This window comes from Eupeodes corollae, chromosome 1, assembly GCF_945859685.1.
Source record: "Eupeodes corollae chromosome 1, idEupCoro1.1, whole genome shotgun sequence".
NCBI lineage: Eukaryota > Metazoa > Arthropoda > Insecta > Diptera > Syrphidae > Eupeodes > Eupeodes corollae.
In genome coordinates, this window is record NC_079147.1 from 1,961,393 (window position 1) to 1,982,047 (window position 20,655).

The 20,655-nt window shown below is 35.3% G+C and overlaps 1 protein-coding gene across 1 annotated transcript in view; it reads right to left on the reverse strand.

Annotated features, from left to right (window-relative positions):
* Window positions 1-8,965: 8,965 nt before the first annotated feature.
* The window catches only part of LOC129953838 (unc-112-related protein), an 80,419-nt gene continuing 68,729 nt past the window's right edge, over window positions 8,966-20,655 (reverse strand). Inside the window, exons 3-7 of the mRNA XM_056067331.1 lie at window positions 12,954-13,328; window positions 12,513-12,887; window positions 12,246-12,442; window positions 11,492-12,185; window positions 8,966-10,321 (exon numbers count right to left, since the gene is read on the reverse strand). Of these exons, the coding sequence (XP_055923306.1) occupies window positions 10,121-10,321; window positions 11,492-12,185; window positions 12,246-12,442; window positions 12,513-12,887; window positions 12,954-13,328 (1,842 nt within the window). The 3' untranslated portion in view covers window positions 8,966-10,120. The remainder of the gene's footprint in view (window positions 10,322-11,491; window positions 12,186-12,245; window positions 12,443-12,512; window positions 12,888-12,953; window positions 13,329-20,655) is intronic.

Consider the following 20,655-nt stretch of genomic DNA (forward strand, 5'->3'; position numbering starts at 1 on the left):
ATTGGAGCTCCGAATGTGTTTTTATTAGTCTTTGAATATTATAATGCTGGATGAATTCAAAGTTGATTTTAGCAACATTCGTGGGCTTAGAAAGAATTTCTGTGCCGCATATGTTCACACTGCAACAAACAGGCCAGCTGTTTTGGCATTAAGTGAAACTCAGATAGGTGAAGATTCCGATCATTTGGAATTTAATCTAAATAGGTATAGCTTAGTGCTATTATTCTTTTTCTACCACGGATTAGCCGTATATATAAGAAATGATATTGCGTACCAACTTCAACCAATATGGTTTGTGCTCTAACACAAACTTTAACTTCATGTGGTTAAAATTTACGGTTCATAAGCTTAAGCACATCATCTACGCATGTTTTTTATATCGAAGTCCAAACCTGGACAGAAATCTAACTTTTAACGAATTTGATGCTCTGTCCGACTCCATTCAAAGAATTGTTGCACATTATCCTCACAGTGAAATCGTCATTGCGGACGATTTCAATGTACACAATTCTTCTTGGCTTCGTTATTCTGGCCAGTCAACACCGGAAGGAAGGTATGTTGGGGTCTTTGCTGAGTTAAATCAATTAACCCAGCTTGTCGATGAGCCAACGCGAATCCCTGACGTTGCAGGTCAATCCGCCAACACCCTAGACTTGTTTCTTACTTCTGATCCTAATAAATACACAATCAGTGTATTACCGCCTCTAAGCACATCAGACCATTGTATCGTATCTGCAAATTTCTCATGTGTAAAAAACCCAGTTAAAGAAAAATCTCCTATAAGAACCGTTTGGCAATATGAGAAAGCCAACTGAGACGGTCTCAATGAATTCTTCAGAAACTTTAATTGGTCACTATGCTTCCTCGATAGTGACGTAGATTCCAGCGCAGATATGGTTACAAATTTAATTCTTTGTGGAATGAGATATTTTATCCCGAATAGGGTAAAATTAATCAAACTTAAAGAGAACTCATGGTTTGATTCGAGCTGTAAAGAGGTTATTAGGATCAGAGATGTAAGTTTCCAGATTTATAAAGCCAACCCTACTGAGGAAAACCGGTATAAGTTCAAACAAGCTAGAAAGACTTGCAACTGTCACATTCGACGAACCAAATTTTTGCATGACCAAAAATTAAGGCAAAAAATACTACAATGTTCCAAAGGTAGTACAAATTTCTGGTCATTTGTAAAAACTGTACGAAACACCACGTCATCCTCGGTTCCAACGCTTTTCCACAATGATGCTCCCTATGTGAGCTCGATCGATAAAGCCAATTTGCTTGCAGCACAGTTTGCTGTTAATTCGACGCTACCGGAGAGTGTCATGAGTCCTCCTGTTCTTGAGAGCGTAAACGATTCTATGGGACGAATCTTCTTTCGCACTCGTGCAGTTGCAAGAGTACTGAGAGACCTTGACATACACAAATCCACTGGCCGGATAATATTCCCCATATCGTTCTCAAGAGGTGTTCTTCAACGCTGGCAAAACCACTGCGTAAGCTTTTCCATCTGTCCTATTCTACAGGTCTCTTTCCGAGTGGATGGAAAACTGCATTTGTCCAGCCTGTCCCTAAAAAAGGCGAATCATCCTCCCCTTCTAACTATCGTCCAATAGCACTCACGTCCCTTCTTTCCAAGGTCATGGAAACGCTGATTAATTACCGACAATATGACTTTCGTAGCAATAAGTCCACTGGTGATCTCATGGTTTATCTCACCGAATAGTGGAACAAATCTTTACATCGTTTTGGAGAAAGTAAGATTATTGCACTTGATATTTCAAAAGCATTTGATAGAGTTTGGCACCAAGCTCTCTTATCGAAAATGCGTGCTTTTGGTATAGAAGAATTCCTTGTTCGTTGGGTTAGAAATTACCTTTCGGACCGTTCAATTCAAGTAGTGTTGGACGGGTTCAAATCTGATATTCACAAAATAAACGCTGGTGTTCCCCAGGGCTCCGTTTTGTCTCCGACGCTCTTCCTTATTTTTATAAATGATCTTTTGTCTGAAACTTCTAACCCACTAAATTGTTTCGCTGGTAACAGTACCCTCAGCTTTCATATTCGTTTTTAGATTGTCATCCTTGTCCTTCGTATGTGGAACTTCAACGGCAGCGTATGATAAGCTCATTAAATTCTGATCTCGACAGCATTGTAAAATGGGGAATCAAAAACCGTGTAGAATTTAATGCTTCGAAAACTCAATGCTGTCTCCTGTCGTTAAAGCGTACCCCACCCCCGATGCCGCTATCCATGAGCGGTACTTGCATCCAGGAAACTAATCAACTTTCAGTACTCAGTATGAATATCACAGATCTCTCTTATGGAATGATCACATATAACTTAAATATAACTCGCATATCTGGGCAGGTGCCCCTAAAACAAGTTTAAGTATCTTGGACAGGATCCAAAAAAGAGCTTTGAAAATGATAGGTGATAACTAGAACCGCAACAATTACGTCACTTGAACACCGCCGCAATGTTTCATGCCTTTCGTTGTTCTACCGATATTTTTATAAACAGTGTTCTATCGAATTAGCCAGTTCCATTCCCCCCTAAAATAATTCAGCCGTAATACTCGTATTTCTAGGAATGCACATCAGTTTAACCTTAAGCTAAATTTCGGACGTACTGTCAAGTATAGAGATTCTTTTTTTAACCGCACATCAAGAGACAAAGTCTAGGGACTTTAACGCAGCTTGGCTATCCGAGAAGATGCGTATATCATTAGTTGATATAACGTTTTCTCTAAGCCAGGATATGACTTCTTTTATAGCCAGGATTTCAGCTTGGAACACGCTACAATGATACGGTAGACGAAAGGAGAGACTTAAGTTAAGTCTATCTGAGTATACGCCTCCACCAACCCCATCCTCCGTTTTTGATCCATCTGTATAAAAGTTTATAGGATCATCGTTCAAAAATGATGCAGGTATTCTCCCAAGAAGAGGTATAGTCACTTTGAAGCTATGGTTATTAAACTGAGGATAAGGTATGGTGTAGTCATTATTACTGTTTATAGTTCTGAACGAGTTCGAAATAGCAGTGTGGCCAATTTTATTATTGATCCACACAGCCGTATGGCTGTATTAGCGGCCGTTTGCTTTCTGAAAATGTTCAGCGGTATTAGATGCAACAGAACATCAAGTGAGGTGGAGGGGGTAGAGCGAAGTGCTCCTCCCATACACAGGCAGGCTGTTCGTTGCCGGACTTAAAAGTTACTAACATCGAAGATATACAGAGCTGCTATTCATAAAGAATTTGGAAGGTCTGTTTAATTAGAAACACCTCTAAGGTACACAATACTTACTTACTTACTTATTTAAGGTGGAGCTACATTCCGGGGCAGACCTGGGCCTCAACCAACAAGCGTCTCCAGCCAGCTCGGTCCCTAGCTAGCTGTCTCCAGTTTCGCACGCCAAGTTGGTTGAGGTCCTCTCCCACCTGGGTGCGCCACCTGAGTCGCGGTCTTCCTCTACTGCGCCGTCCCTCGGGATTGGATTCGAAGACCTTCCGGGCTGGAGCGTTGATGTCCATCCGCTCTACATGACCTAGCCATCTAAGCCGTTGGACTTTGATTCTGCTAACTAGGTCAGTGTCGCTGTACAGCCCGTACAGCTCGTCGTTATATCTTCTCCTCCATTCTCCATCTATGCGTACGGGACCAAAAATCGCCCGAAGAATTTTTCTCTCGAAGCATCCTAAGACGCTCTCATCTTTCTTTGACAGGGTCCAGGCCTCAGCGCCATAAATGAGAACCGGGATGATGAGTGTCTTATAGATGGTGATTTTACATGCTCGAGAGAGGACTTTACTTCTCAATTGCCTTCTAAGTCCAAAGAAGCAGCGATTTGCAAGAGTTATTCTTCGTTTGATTTCAGCGCTGGTGTCGTTGTCTGCATTAATAGCGGTGCCTAGGTAGACAAAGTCCTTAACTACCTCAAAGTTATAGCTGTCCATGGTGACGTTTTGTCCAAGACGTCGTCGTTCAGTGTCCTTTTTTGATGACAGCATATACTTGGTCTTGCCCTCATTGACCACTAAACCCATCTTCTTCGCTTCCGTCGCAATGCTCAAAAACGCTCCACTGACATCACGCTTTGATCTTCCAATTATGTCAATATCATCTGCGTATCCGAGTAATTGGATGGATCATTGGAAGATTGTGCCTCTAGTGTTGACGGTTGAGTTTTGCACAATTCTTTCCAGAACGATGTTGAAGAAGTCGCATGGCAGTGCATCGCCTTGTCAACCTTCTTTGACATCAAATCGGTAAGATCTTTTCCGACCTTGATAGAGCAGCGTGCATTCTCCATCGTCATTCTGCACAAACGGATAAGTTTGACAAGGATGCCAAAACTAGACATTGCTCGGTAGAGCTCTTCCCTATAGATGCTGTCATACGCGGCTTTGAAATCGATAAAGAGATGGTGGGTATCGATTTGAAGCTCCTGGGTTTTTTCCAAGATCTGCCGTAGTGTGAATATTTGGTCGATAGTGGACTTTCCTGGTCTGAAGCCACACTGATAAGGACCAATCAGGTTGTTGACGAATGGCTTCAGACGTTCACATAATACGGCAGAGAGGATCTTATACACAATGTTAAGGAGACTGATGCCTCTGTAGTTGGCGCAGTTTAGAGGGTCTCCTTTCTTATGTATCGGGCACACTATGCTGAGATTCCACTCATCGGGCATGCTTTCTTCCGACCAAATTTTGCAGATGAGTTGGTGCATGCTCCCTACCAAGTCATCGCCTGCTGCTTTGAATAGTTCGGCGGTGATGCCGTCAGCTCCAGCAGCTTTGTTTGACTTAAGTTTAGATATAGCTATCTTCACTTCGTCAAGGTCGGGTGGGCGGAATTTTTGATCTGCGTCGCCGAGGTTGAGTGCTTCTATCTCCCTTACAGCGGAATTCGGTTCGTCATCGCCGTTATATAATTTGGAGAAGTGATCTTTCCATATTCTCAGCATCGACTGTGGTTCTACTACGATATTCCCTTGATCGTCTTTACAGGCTTCGGTTCGTGGCTGGTACCCTTGGGAGGTTTTTTTTACCTTTTGGTAAAATTTACGAACCTCATTCCTGTTGTGACATCCCTCTATCTCCTCGATCGCGCGCTTCTCATGCTCTCTTTTTTTCCGTCTAAGAAGCCGGTGTTCCTCTCTCCCCTTCTGCTCGTAGAGCTCGCGAGCAGCTCTCGTCCTTTTGTGCAGCGCCGTTTTGTATGCCTCTTGTTTCGCTGCGTGAGCTTGCCGGCATTCGTCGTCAAACCAGGGGTTTCGCTGTGGTGGCCGTGTGAAACCTAGCACTTCAGAGGCGGCATCTCTGATGGCTGCAAGGCAATGTTGCCACTGGTTTTCAATGCTTAATGCAGGAAGCATAGGACTCCTTAGGAGGTTATTAGAGACTCGATCGGAAAAGGACATGGCAGTCTCTTGCGATTGTAGCCGTCTAACGTCGAATCTTCTCACAGTACTTCCTTGTTTTGGCTTGGATCGGGATATCCGTAGCCGTACCTTGGCTACAACGAGGTAATGGTCCGAGTCAATGTTGGCCTCTCGGAATGTTCGGATATCCTGGATACTGGAGAAGTGTCGTGCGTCGATCGCAATGTGTACACAATACTATAGGTATATTATTTTTTTTAATATAAAACCTATATTAAATAAGTTCAAGACCTAGACCTCTGCATGACAGTCCTACGCACTAATCATCACGCCACGGGTATTACCAATTGCTTACTTATTTCAAAAATTGGCAGTATTTTTATTGAATCTATACCTTTTAAAGAATCCCTCGTCATCAATTCAAAAGGTGTCGATTCCGGCTAAGTAACGTTTTTATATTCTGTTAAACGAAATCATAAAACATCCAGCAAAAATTCTTGATAGATTCTTAAGTCTATTGCCATTTCATATTTTGAGCTTCTTCGCTTTTTGCTATTTGTTACCCTGAAGCCTGAAAGATAGCTAATTGCATATTTTTGTCATATCGGAAAAGTGTATAAGTAAGCAAGCGTCTTGAGTAAACAATAAATACCGTTCTTCTAATGTTTAGGAATTATTTATTTATTAGTAATAATTTCTTACAGAGTAAGATAAAACATCTTTTAAAATAAAAAAAAAACTAGTTTCACTTAATAATTAAACCGGTTAAGGGAAGTAAGAAACAAAAATAAAAGCAAATAAGTGAAGCTATTTAGCATTGTTAACAAAGTTATCCAGAGCGACCCCATTTATATTTAAATTCCTATAGAAGAAGTAATCGGTCTGATTTGTAAGATTGAAAATTTTGACATTTATCTGCGTTTCAAGGTCTAAATCAAAGATTTTAAGTCCGTTCGTTCGATTTCAAATAAATTTTATACTGTATAATGTGAAGCGATACTAAATAAATATAATTTAAAAAATCAATTCACGTTTTTTTTTATAAATGGAAAATGAAAAGAAATATTTTAAACCTCGAATATTTTCCAACAAGAAAGGTAACGAAGAATAACTTTTTAAATACCTGATTAAATTTTTAGGTAAATGAGAAGTGATTTTGCTAATGTTGTTTTCGTTGTGGTCATTTTTTAAATAATCAATAACATTCGTAAGCCAGGTGAGTGTTCTATTAAATACTATTTTAAGGTTTTTTGCCAAGTAAGCAATCTGGGTCGGAATTTTGTAAAACACTAATAAGCTGTTTTTAATGAATTTTTCGAAAAAACAGACACTTAGTCTTGGTTGGATTAATATATACTCTATTAGATTATGAAAATAGTAAGACACCTTTTTCTTTAGGGCAAAAAATATCAAAGGAGCTATTTGAAACCTAGAGACCAAAGCTCATTAATACACATTGTAATTAGGAAATTTCGCAAAATTGATTACTTTTATTAGTAACCACTGCTTAATGTCTTGAAATAAATATGAAAAAATAAGTTTTCTTGAAGATGTCGTACACTCAAAATAATTGTAATTAACCATATTTTTAAGAAAAAAGGGACTTTTTGGTTAACATTTTTTGTATATTCGTCTAATTGTACGAAAGAAAGACTTGATGAAATCATTTCTACGAACCTGAATACAAAAATTGCCAACTTTTCATACTTTCAAATTTATTGTTCTTGGTAGAAATCATTGAATGCAAATTTATCACAAGAAAATTTAATTTTGTAATTTTCGTAATTTGTTTTTATTTTTAGCTAACGACGTAAAAAAGAAATTGCTTAAATCTGCTTAAAAATGGCATTGGGCAGAGCATATCGAAATATTTAACCCATCGTTGACATTCGAATAAAAAAACCAAATGCAAATACATTTGGAATGGAACAATCCATAGAAAATCCAAATCTTGAACCAATTGCCACAAAACTGTTTTGTGGGCTTTTTAAATCATCGGAATTAGTATCGATGTTACCGGAAATGTATGAAACCTAGGAATTATATACAATTCCTAGGAAATGTATACATACATTACAAACAATTATTTAAAACACATATTTCCTAGGAATTGCATACAACTGCTTAACAACGCTAGGAAATGTGTTAATTTGATTTTATGTAAATCAAAATCTGGAAAAATAAATCATAGCAACTAAAAATTAAATAAAAAGATTTATTCTTAATTTTTCGTTACTTTATTTTTAAATAAAAGAACTTATTTATTTTTTATTTATTTGCGTAGGGTATTGAATTTTGAAGCACAAACATTTTGATGAGCTACAATCCTTCTTGCAAAGACAATTTTCGAATCCGATCTAGAATGTTTTATGATTCCATTCTTTGTTGCAATCTGATAAAGCTCGTTAGCTGTTGTATTTAAGATTACACCTTTAATATTTCGGGCGTCACCACGTCCTCGGTCGACTTCTGGTACGGAAACCCTTACAGAAGTTGCTATGGACACAGTAGGAAAATTTATATCTCTTGTTTTTAACATTTTTCTTAGCAGAACGATGATTTTTTGCACTAATACATTTTTTGAAAACAATAGACAAAGCAGTTTGGAGTCCTGTCCTTTCATTGCCTCTTCTGCTACCGAACAAATTGCGTGGAGTGCACATCCGCATTGTCTACAAGTATGAGCTTTGGGCGTTTCTTTTGAACAGACAATGCATTCCTTATCATATGCACTGGCTGAAGGTACTGTGCTGATCTCACACTGATCTAAATTATTACAGACTGGGATTGGTTTTAAAATATTTACATTAAGTTTGGCCAATGATACCCTGGGATCTTCTTCAGCATTCTGTTGAAAGTTTTCAATGATTTTCTCTACTGAAGAAGGCTTCAGTTTCGATGTTTTCCAATTGCTGCATAGGAGATGTATAGAATTCCTAGGCAATGTGTATAGAAAAAAATTAATTCACACATTTCCTTGCGATTTTTGGCATACATTTCCTAGAAATTATATACAAATGACGAATTACATGCATTTCCGGTCCATCGACACTAAATGGAATTTAATATCCTAAATCAAGTACACATGTCAAGAAAAAAGGAACTTAAAAATGACTTTAAGCTTACATAGAATACTTAATCAAACATCTAAAAAGCCAAAGGCATTTTTAAAGATAAGACAACCAATTGACAAAATGAAGGTTTCGCAAGGTATTATGGAACAAAAACTTGAAAATACAAGCAAATTACTATTCGGATCTTCAAAATCCAACTTTCTCAACTTGTTCAAATAATCGAAGCCAAATTATTTCACATCCAACCTTGTCGTGGAGTTTAAATTTATTACAAAATGCATGAAATAGAATTAAATATAGAAGGAAACTAAATGAAATTAAAAGTTTTTTTTTACATAAAATAATTTGTTTTGTATTACTCTCAGAAATCTAGCTGACTTTTCAATTCAAATACTTTACCATGATGAAGATGGGAAAAAATCATTTTCATATTTTTCTGATTGTCGGATTTCGTACTAATTAATTGGGAAACATTTAAATATATTAGAAAAAGGCAAATAATATTGTGTTTAAATTATTTTATTTTATTCTGTTTTTATTTTACACTTAACAACATCAAAGCTCTTATAAAATTATAAAATCAATTGTAAATTTAGATGTTTTTGTTTACTTTTTCGATAGTTAATATTTTTGCCAATGATCTTGATTATGTAGTTATACTTTTAATTAAGATATTTATTTCTTTCATATAATTAATATCCAGCTTAACGACTTTTACAATATAATTTGTATGTTAGAAATTTTATAATTATATATATTTTTTTTATTAAACATTATACTTCTAACAAATTCGTTAAAAGTGGATTTATTATTTCTACTTTCTCATACGAATATTCATATGTTTGTATATTATGTGTTTTTACTTAATTAGTTTTGATTAATATTTTAATATTATGAATCAATTTTCTTAAAAAAATATTTATTATTTGTCCGTTCATGTAAAGCACACAAAAAAAACATTTAATGTGCGTGACTTTCTATTAGTTCAAGGCAATGCGGATTTAAAGCGTGTTTAAATTTTTGTCCTAGGGTGGAATCGGCCACTGCGGTTGACACAGTTTTGGTAGTCAAATGTGTGATTGTCATCTAGCATAGGCGATTCAACTCAAATTAATTAAGTCTTATTAAAATTGAAGATTAATAGGTGCTCGAAGTTAATGTGTTCGAAATCAGCAATTCAGAATTTAAAAAAAGTAAACCGAGAAACATTTTTGAAAACGTTTGGGAACCACCTATTCATATTGTAAAAATAACGTCAAGTTCAAAGTGATTATCACGTTTGTGTAGCTATTTTATTTTATCCCATTTATTGAAAATCACCTAAGCCGATTCCGTCCTAGCGTAAGAAGCAGCACCCTATAATTTTAAACAAACATTTTTTCCCTACAAAAGAAAAATAAAACACGATACTGTACATGGTAGACCAATATTTTAAATGTATGGTATAAATTACGTAGGGTGCTGCTTTTTGTAAATATTAATTATAATATTAAACGATTGGTTACATATATACACAACATATCAAATAAGCGAAAACAAAAGAATATAGGGCGTCTATATAGATTATAGGAAAAATAAGTTATTTGCAACATAAAGATAAAGAAACGTGCGCTATATGAAGTCCACCTCGAGGAGGCTTAGATTTGTATTTCTTGTTTACAGCCATCCTCCCGTAAGCTTGTGGAACATTTCTTCGTTGAGTGTTTGGTTGGTTTCCTTGGAACGCATTGACATAAAGATATAACCGCCGATAAATTCATGAACAACCTTGCAATCAGACGAAAGGCAAGAGAAAACGACATTTTCATTTTGGAACTGAATCATCATACATTTTATTCCCCAGTTAACATTCCATGCCTGAAAGATAAAAAAAAATTATTAAAATATCAGATAATATAATTAAATAAGTTAATTAAACCTTAAATAATATTATAAAAATATAGATTGTTATTTATTGTAAATATTCTTTTAAATACAATCTTCAGTATGTGTTATAGCCGAAGAAATCCTAAAAAGATAAACCTAGTATTATTAAAAAAGGATAATTTTCATTTGATTGATCTACACCAAAAAGTTTGTTGTTAAATGTTTGCTTTTAAAAATTAGGTGGCGCAACAGTCCGTTGAGTACTAGGGCCAAGTGATTTACAACAACTCTTAAACATTTCTGTGTGCAAGTCATGTCAGGGATGCGTGGGACCTGCAGTGGAGAAAGCACTTTTCATGAAAAGAATTACTTTTAGAGAGGGTACTGTCTCAAAAGAACCGTATAAAGTGGGGATTGAACAACCCAAGACCTCTAACATAACAGTCCTACGGACTAACCATCACGCCAAGGGTACATGTTCATATTTAAAAAGAACCAATTTTATTAAGCTCTTCAAAATCGCTGCCGATATAATTAGAATTTATTATTTATAAATGTACATATGTACAAAATAAGACCGAAATTATTGCTTTGGAGAACTTGAAATATAGTTTTAATTTATTTTAAAATTTTCAACCAAACTTAAGAAGTCATGCTAGCCTAGCATGCAGCCAGCATTTTTGCAAAGCATTTTATAGACTTTTTGCCTGTTGCCAAATTCAATCATAAATTTAAATAGTTAGTTAGAAGTGATAATTGGAATTTCTCAAGATCAATAATGAACTACTTGGCGCCATTTGCGAGGTTTAAAGAATTAAAAATGTCGTAAAAGTATGGTCCAAAAGCGGAGAGGAAAAAACTATATGGGGCAAACTTTACTAGCAACTGAAATAAATATATGGAATAAAGCTTCGCGAGGATTGGTCTATATCAAATCATATGGTGGTGTTTGCACTTCTAAATTGTTGAAAATCCAATTTATCGCGACTAACTCTATCATTTCAAGGCTTGTTCGTGTGCCGGACAAAATTCTTTTAATGATCTAATGACGTCAAACTACTTTATTAATTCTTCTATTAAGCAGAAGTCTTTCTCTTGAAACACAATTAAAACACTCACTATATTAATAAAATTACAATTTAACCAAATTACAAAACTAACCTTCATAGTATTGTACCGCCATGTTTTGATATGATCACCCGTATTAATGTCCATTCGCATGATACGGTTATTTGCAACACCTAGTAGTTCTTCCTTCTTGTGTCCATCGAATTTAATAATGAACAATGTCAAACCAAAGTCAGGTAGACTCTGCCACGCTTCAATGAATTTCAATTTCGCCTCAACAAGGGGCAATTTTTTGACATTAGCGTGTGTCTCCAAGATCCTTTGAACAGCCTTGCTTCGCAATTTCTTATACATCTTGGGCGAGAGGTAGTCAACGGGATCAATCGATCCGGGATTCACACTAACGGTAGATTCAAGAGCTGGTTTCTGCATGCTCAGGAATGACTTGATGCTGGCCACTTCACTGTCGTACGAGCTATCGGCAAGAGATCGACCCTTTGATGCTAATCTACAGGCAGCCATCCATTTGGCATATTGTTCTTCGTTCTCGCATCTTATCCACATCTCATTATTGGGTCCATTACGACCTTCTGGAGGCACTTCGAGGCGTATGCTGAATTTTCCGTGCGATATATTTACATCGGGTGTTACTTCACAGCCACGCAGATTAATAACATGAGTTGGTTGGCCACGTCTTGATTCCTCTGCAGTTTTATAAAGATGTAATTGAAGATCTCGATATGTGAAGAAATACCGTTTGTAACCCTTCATTGTAAACTTTTTTGGTCTGTTAAAAGTTAAAAAAATTATAAAATAAGGACACGAACATTTTTTTCTAAAAAATTACTTTAAAAATCTCAAATAATCTGTCAGTTCAGGGATTTTGGTGATATTATTGGACTGTGAATTAGCGTTTGGTCCTTCGAGGGTTATCTGAAGTTCACTTAGTGCTGAATCAATGTCATCGTCTGTGCCATTTTCAACGCTTGAAGTGTCAATTCCAGAATCGGGTTGTTGCAAGTCATTTTGTTGATTTATTTGAAACTAAATTTAAACAAAATATAAAACATAACAATTATTGGAATTGAAACAGGCCATCATTCGAAACACGCACCTGTAATGCTGCAAACATTAACATCTCTTCTTCTGTACAATCGAGTTCTTCGTTAAGAATTGACCATTTGGCTTGTTCGTACAACTGGTTGATTCTTACTTGATCGTACTTGGGATTCAGGTCGAAGAACGTGTAGTACTTGAACTTTAAGCACAATGTGTCGTATTCACGGATACCTTGTTCCATGATTGAAAGTGATGAATCCAGCCAACCAATGTTCATGCGAGCCTTTTCTAATAAGGATTTCGGCCTTATAAGCCGAGAACGAACATCTGGACTTGGTGCTCTCGGACTGGCTGCAAGGTTCTCTTGGAAATCACCAAGGCTAGACAGCGAATCAAATGTCGTATATCCATTTGTGCTATGCTTCCATGTCTATCAAAACAGAACAATAGATTATTAGCAAATTTATAAAGGTTACTAAATAGTTTTTAAACTTACTCCTGTTGGCGAACTTATGGGTGTGCCTGATTGATTGAGACGCTTTGGTGTTGTATGGTGCACAGGGGCACACGAAAATGTACCATTCTGTGGGTTGTCCAAGCTATTACAACTTCCGTTATACGAATTAATAGGTATGAAAGAATTGGTATCTGGTGCTGGTTGTAAATATGTTGTTCCATTTGATTCTGCAATGGGTATCTTCTTTTTGGGAAACTGTGAATAGTTTTTCTTTAAATGATCTTGTTCCAATGGTTTGCACAGTGAAAGTTCTTCTGGATGTCTTATGTCTAGATCTTTGCATAGATTGACAACAGCTGCAAAAGTTTTTATCGAGAAATCAAGGCGACAATCAAGATAGCGAAGGTCGGGTAGCTAGAACAAAAAATATAGAAATAAACATAAGTACTCAAATATGCATACACTATAATTTTTATTACGAGTAATAATTATATGATATTACATTAGAATTAGAAGATATGTTTCTTGTAAGATCAGGACCCCTAAAACCTTAGGGTGCACAACTGGATACATTTTTACTTGTTGAGCAAAAACACTGGTAAGCAAAATTAAGTTGTTTTGTATTATTTTTCCAAGAAAATAGTTGTCCTGAGTTGAAATTTTAACCCATAACTTTTCTATTAGATCCACCTCTCCGATAATGCAGAAAAAAAGTAGTATACTGTTTTTAAGGCTATGGTTAAAGGAACGTAGTTCTTTTAAAAAAAAACATTGAACGATGTTTTCACAAAGTGCAAATCTTTATCTTCTAAATAGATACACTATAAATCCTTGTAGTATCTAACTTGATTTACGTAATTTCTCATTAGTTATTAGACTCATGGCTGTTCAATTGACTCTTGTCTAAAGTTTTAAAAAATCTTGAATTTAGTTCCTATATGTTTTTGAATAATTCGTCTTAGAGCTTATTTTTAGTGCTGATCACGAAGTCAAACTCCGATGTAAGCTGTATGGGCTTGAAATCAGAAATACTGGTTTTCAAAATACTTGATGCTATAAACTTAAAAAATGCTTTCGTTATGAGTTTTTCTGTTAAGAACTGTTTTAGAATAAAAGCTTTAACGTTCTTTTAAGTTTACAGATGAACAGTTTTGAAAAATCATCATCATTTTTTTTTTAAAAAAAGCTACATCATGAATGTACAAAAGGTTGTACTTAAAAACCTTAATTTAAAAGTCGTATTTGAGAAAGTATAATTTGATTGCTAGTAGATAAAGTAGACAAATGAAATTTTTTAAAACATATCTATTTTTTAATATTTACAGCAGTGTCCAATATGGAATCAAAAACCTTGTAGAATGTAATACTTCGAAAACTCAATGTATACTGCCGCAAAAGCGTAACTCCCGCCAATGCTATTATAAATTCGTGATACTTCCATCAAGGAGACGGAACCACTTTCAAATTTCAGTTCTAGGTATGTACATCACAAACCACATGTTTTAGATTACGTTTTAGACATCGTCAAAAATGCTGCTAAGTGTTTCTCCGACGATGCAAGAAGTTTTTTCTCCCTTCTGATGTGGCTATCATTTATAAAGCTTTTATTCGTCTAAAACTTGAGTATACCTAGTTCTCATATTTGAGCTGGTGCCCTAATAACGTACTTGAGTCTTCTAGATAGAATTGAAAAGAGCTCTAAAATGATATATGATCGTTATATTACTGTGAAATTTGCTAATCCTGAACACCGACACAAGACCTTGATCGATATTTTCAGAAACAATGCTCTAGTGAAATAGCCAGTTGTAGTCCTTCCCTCACACACTTCAACCTTAATACCCGTTCTTCTAGGAATGCTTATCAGTTTACCCTTGAGCTCAGACGTACTGTTAAGAACAAGGATTCTTTCTTTAGCCGTCTTACATGAATGCGGAATGCTTTTCTAGGCTAAATATTTCCCACTCATTACAATGTGCAGACATTCAAATGCATCGGTATCTCCTTTCTTATCCTATCCTCCTTCCTTAATTGAGTTTAATCATTATAAGGCTATTCATAACCCTTTGAAGGCTCACACCATTGTGTGGAAAGGTCAAGATTTTCTTAAGTTTCAAACCTAAATGTGTTTTGTTAATAATTTGTTTAAATCAAGAATCTATAACATAGGCTCACAACGCTCTAGAAAACTTCGTTCACTTTAAAATGATTTGTTTAATCCCAAACCAGAATTAATTCGATTAAATTTAATTGAATTAAATTAAAAATATCTATTATAACTTTCGTAAGGCAACATTACGGAAGCTCTTCATAAATTTTCCTAATCACACACAAATTCAAGATTACAAAAACTGGAAAACAAAAGCAAGACAAATAGCTTACAAATCACAAATCATCAGACAAATGTGTACAAGTAGCTTGATTCAATTGAACCCACCATCACCATCACCATGCCACCATCCGTGCCGGCTGCTGTCCGGAACCGACATCAACATATGCACTATGCAAGTCAAGAAACATGCTTGAAATTTATTATCAACTCAAACTCACTCTAATTTCACTTTCAAACGAAAGTGTTGTTGCGGGAAAGTTTTCTCTGCTTAGAGAGCTTGTACATAGTTTGCCGCAGTCCTGTAGCTGAAAATTCCAAAGAGAACTGCTGTGTTGCTTGCTTGCACTCATGCTGCGCCGTGAATTGTCATCGTGGAGTGTGCACACTGCACAGAGACAAAAGGTGAAGTATCAATCTGCGCTGCCGGAGCCCCATGATAAATGAGCGCTCGGCACGTGGCACAAGGAAGGGAAACTTTTTATGTTTTCTTAACTATAAAACATTTTTAGTTATGCAACAGAGAATAAAGTCACTAGTAACCATGCTGCATAATTGGAGGGACTCCATATCAATTTGGCTTTTTAATAGTGTCTTTATTTTAAGTTTAACCACGTAGAGGAACCTTTAATCAAACGCACGAGTCAGCAATTTTCGATTTTTTTTTAAAAGGAGTGTGGGAGTGCGACGATCGGTCATTGAACCACGACCCAGTTCACAGGTGGTAGGTATAAGAAAGTAGACATCAAAGATCACCCAATGGGACAGAGATATTGAATTCAAAGAAAACGACTTATGCATATCTTTTATTAAGATAGCTTATCATGGTTACCATTTTGAACGTATGTTAATCCATTTTTGGAACTTCTTTGTTTCGTCAAAATATTTTACTCGATTTCTGTTTGTATTTACATTGAACATTGCTATTGAAAAGATAAGTGAGTCAAATTAGTAACGATGAGCAGTTTTTTATTGGTTCTTGAGAAACACATTTTTTTGGGGAATAGATTGGCAAATATGGTTCATCAAATATTCTGCTTTAAAACAACGATTAACGCAATGTTAGGTTTTGGGTTTTCGAAATAAGTGTTTGGATTCTGTAATAATACTAAAATTCCATACAAGTTCGTTGCCAACTCTCCAGATCTAATAGTCCTATTGCTAGAAGTAACTGGGACAGCGCAAGTTTTGGTAGTAAAGTCTTAAGCACTATTCACATGAGCACGACCAACGACCAACGAATGAACGAAAACGAATATTCGTCGATTTTGAAATTTCCTTCACATGAGAGTTTTTAATTCATCGCACAGCCGAACACCATTCACCACCCAAACCAAAACAAGAATGTTTTTTTTTAGGTTAAGTACGCGCGATTATTTTATTCGTTGCGAGTGTGAATAATTTGGAACGCGTATAAAGTTTGACAGTTCGTATCAACTACAATTTTTTTCACGATGAATACATTTGTTTTCTTAAATTTGTTAATAGGTATATGATATTGAAAAGTAAAAGTATGCATCATAAATCAAATAGAAACTACATTGCAATCGTTTTGGTAAGAATTTGTGTGGCAATATGTCTTCAAACGTATATAAACTCACATTTTGTAATTCATTCGTTGTTCCTTGGTCGTGCTCATGTGATTGCTGCTTTAGGCTTATAACCGAGAAGTTGATTTTTCAATCTTCAGATATTATTACTGAATTTTTGTGCTTAAAAGCTTAGATAATGGATACGTCTAGACAACATGAACATAAGGGTATTGGCCCACAGAAGAATCGGCTTCGGCCTTCGGCTCGACCGAAATTCGGCCAAACCTGCGGCTTCGGTCATTTTAGGCCGAAGTTTTGGCCGAAGCCAAAGAATCTGTTTATTATATCGAGCATCGTACTTGGCGCCGGAAGAGAAGACTGCAATCTTTTTTTCGCTGTGTTTTTATGCAATAAATTTTGACAAAAACAATATTTATATCCAATTGGAAAAGAGAATTCTTGACTTTTTCAACCTTATGCTTCGGCTTAGGCTGAAGATTTGATTCCAGCTTAACAATTCGGCTTAGGCTTCGGCTGAATATCGACCTTCGATCGGACACTACATAAGGGTCCTGAAGGTAAGGGAAGTTTTTAGTATCTGTTTAGCTTTATTATATATTGGAACTTTCCAGTCAACTATCTAATAAAGTATACATAAATTCTTTGTTTCAAAATGAATGGTAATGGCCATTTAAGTGAAAGCTAAACTTCATAACTTTGTAATTTATTTATTTTTTGCACAATTCCATTGTTTTCTGAAAAAGGGGTTTTTGTCACTTATGTTGTCTGAACTTGCCGTAAGTGAGCAACGCATACAGTTCTGATATATTTAAAATCCTGGAATCAAAATTTAAAGTGAATTGTGTACAAGGCTTTAAGATTGCTTCAACAATAATAAATAAACAAAAACTAATCCCAAAAACTACTACTATTGAATAAAATTTAGTTCCTAAATAAAAATGGCCAAGTCTTAGATTTGAGTTCACAATATCACGTTCCTTTGTCTCAAATAAAAAAAACAATGCACTCGATCATAACATAAGACATTCGAAGAAATGTCTTTTGTGTGCCTAAACTTCTGCAGAATTGATCGTGGTTGAAATCATGATCGTTACACTGCACGGATGACCCAATGGACACAGGCACACAGATCTCGATTTAAGGCGCGGCATTTCTTTTTCTCCCATTTTTATTTCTTAATCGAGTTATCCAGCGGGATATTATCGTGGCTGCTTTACTCGCAACTCGTCTCGTATACTTCGAAACCGAAGCAGCAGGGACTATATTATAAACAATGCTGGTTTACGGTCGAGAAAGACGGACATGCTACACGGATGGGAAGGTAAGTGCACTTAAAGATAAATAACTTTTATTTATTTTTCTTTATACTTCTTCTCTTCGATTGTAGAAATATTAAGTGATTCATTGAGTTGGAGCGATCCGGGAGAAATGTTATTCTTTTGGCATTTGTATATCTCGAGACTTAAAGTCTGAGAAGATAAAGGTAGAAGACTGATATAGTTCATTTTGTAGGTACATAAATAAATTAATACACATAATGTACATACCATTCTGGGTTTTACTCATCACATCGTAATTAAGTGCTTCGAAAAACAAAACAAATTTTTGTTCCAATACAATTATAGGGAAAGAGTTCGTATCGTGTTGAGTATTTTCCGATGAGAAAAAGAAAAAATTGCCAAAACAAACCAAAATGATAATTTTTAAGTTCAAGTTCCAATTTTTTTTTACACAAAAAACGTATTTAACTTTAGTTTGCGTTCATAATGTTTTTCTCATGCTGAACTGCTGACATGGAAAATGGAGTTATTTTTCATCTGTAGAAACCTTTCTTAAACTATTTGTTCTTACAAATTTCTGAGAAAAATTTCAGTTCTCATGAGAAAGTTGCTTTCCCGTTTGTTGATGATTGTCGTAACTTCAATTTAGCACATCGTTTTTGGCTTTTGAGCTAATGTTGAAGGCTAAGGAATATTTTCTAATTCTCTTAGTGATATAAGTTAAAGGTATGGAAGAAATAATTTTTTTTAATATAAGAAATGGATTTTTTGTGGACTTCATATAAAATAAAAGAATAATAACGAAATAGTACTCTTCGTGTCTTGGAGTAAGAAATAGAGTTAGCGAATTAAGACTCTCAGTTTTAAAATAATAATACGCAACTAGTTGCCTTGGTCTAAATATTTTTAATTAATTCCAGTTAACTGCAAATGAAGTCCCTTTTATAGTCCAAACCTGTTCAATAACATCTTTAAAAATGAAAACAGAATACAATTTCAGCATCAGATGGTTTAGATCACATAAGGAACTTGATGCCTTGAGAATAAGGTTTACAAAATATTGTCATGAACTTCAATTCTTATCTAAGTCAGAACACTTTCTTCGATCTAAATGAACGACTACAAGCTGATTTAAGATTCAGATCATAAAAATAGTTGGGACTATGCTAAGATAATAGCACGGGTCAAACTATAATTTGTATGAACGTGGCGTTGAAATATGAAATGGTTTAAAATATTGCGGTGGTATTCATTTATTTATTATTAAGATGCAAAAAAGAATAAATACATAGGTAATAGATATGTATATATACAAAACATAAATATTTACAATTTATGATTAATTTCTTAAAAATAGATAATAAAAATCATTTTTGAATTTGTTTCTTAGCCATGTTCTGTCAATATAACAAATTACTTTGTTGAAATCCCTAATTGACCTTGAAACTGGTTCATTCATTCCATCAATTGTCCTACGTTAAGGTTGACAAAGAAGGTATCTTTCTCTCAATGGTCTAATCGGGGAATAAATACAAATTAACGATAGAAGGTTGGGTCACTTTATATGGAAACATACAATATCTCGCACGAATATTATAATCATGAATAGTTCTTCGAGATTTGAGAGATTTCAGAACCAGAAGATTACGTCGAGCTTAAGAATCTGGACAAATATTCCAGCGCATTTTACAAAACACATATTTTGAATGAAACAAATAATAGAGTTGGCTTTAACGACAATAGCATCCATGTGTGGAACAAATGGAAACTTGGAATCAAAGGAGACACCCAAATCCTTTACTGTAGCAGTTCTCTGAAGAGGGATACGATCAAGGGAATACGCAAACTCATAAGTTTAGAGTTTCCTAGAGACAGAGATAGCAAAGCATTTCTTGACATTAAGATTAAGATAGTTAACCAAACACCAGTTTGATAAATGATGGAGGTCTATTTGGATATGAAAGCAATCATAAATGGAATTCACTTTTAAAAATAATTTAAGATCATCAGCATATATGAGACATTGGCTGAACTTTATGTTCTTGCAAAGATCATCGATAAAGATTATAAATAAAAGTGGGCATAGATGACTGCCCTGGGGAACTCCTGAGGTAAATTTAATAGATCTGGAGGTTTGATTGATAAGTTATACTTTTTGTACCCTATCAGTAAAAAAAGTTGAAATCCACTGAAGGAGATTAAAGTGAATCCCAAAGTTATTAAGCTTACGAAGCAGTATGTTGTAGCATACAGAATCAAAGCATACAGAACTAGAGCATTTTTTTAAGACAAGGGCAGGAATGCCATCGCCACCAGGAATGTGATTGGGTTTAAGATTCTAAAAACCATTTAATACATCAGATAATTCTAAGTGTATTGAGCCAATATCTACTTTAGGTGTATTATCTGAAAGAAGATCCAAGTTATTCAATGATATTATACATTTTTCTCGATCAATCTGTCTACTATTTAGTTCTATCACCCTAAATTCAAACAAAACTGAATTAATTGGCGGAACAGTGCGTGCAGAACGGGCAGTACAAGTGATCTACAATTCTCAATTTTCTGTGCGAGTTCTG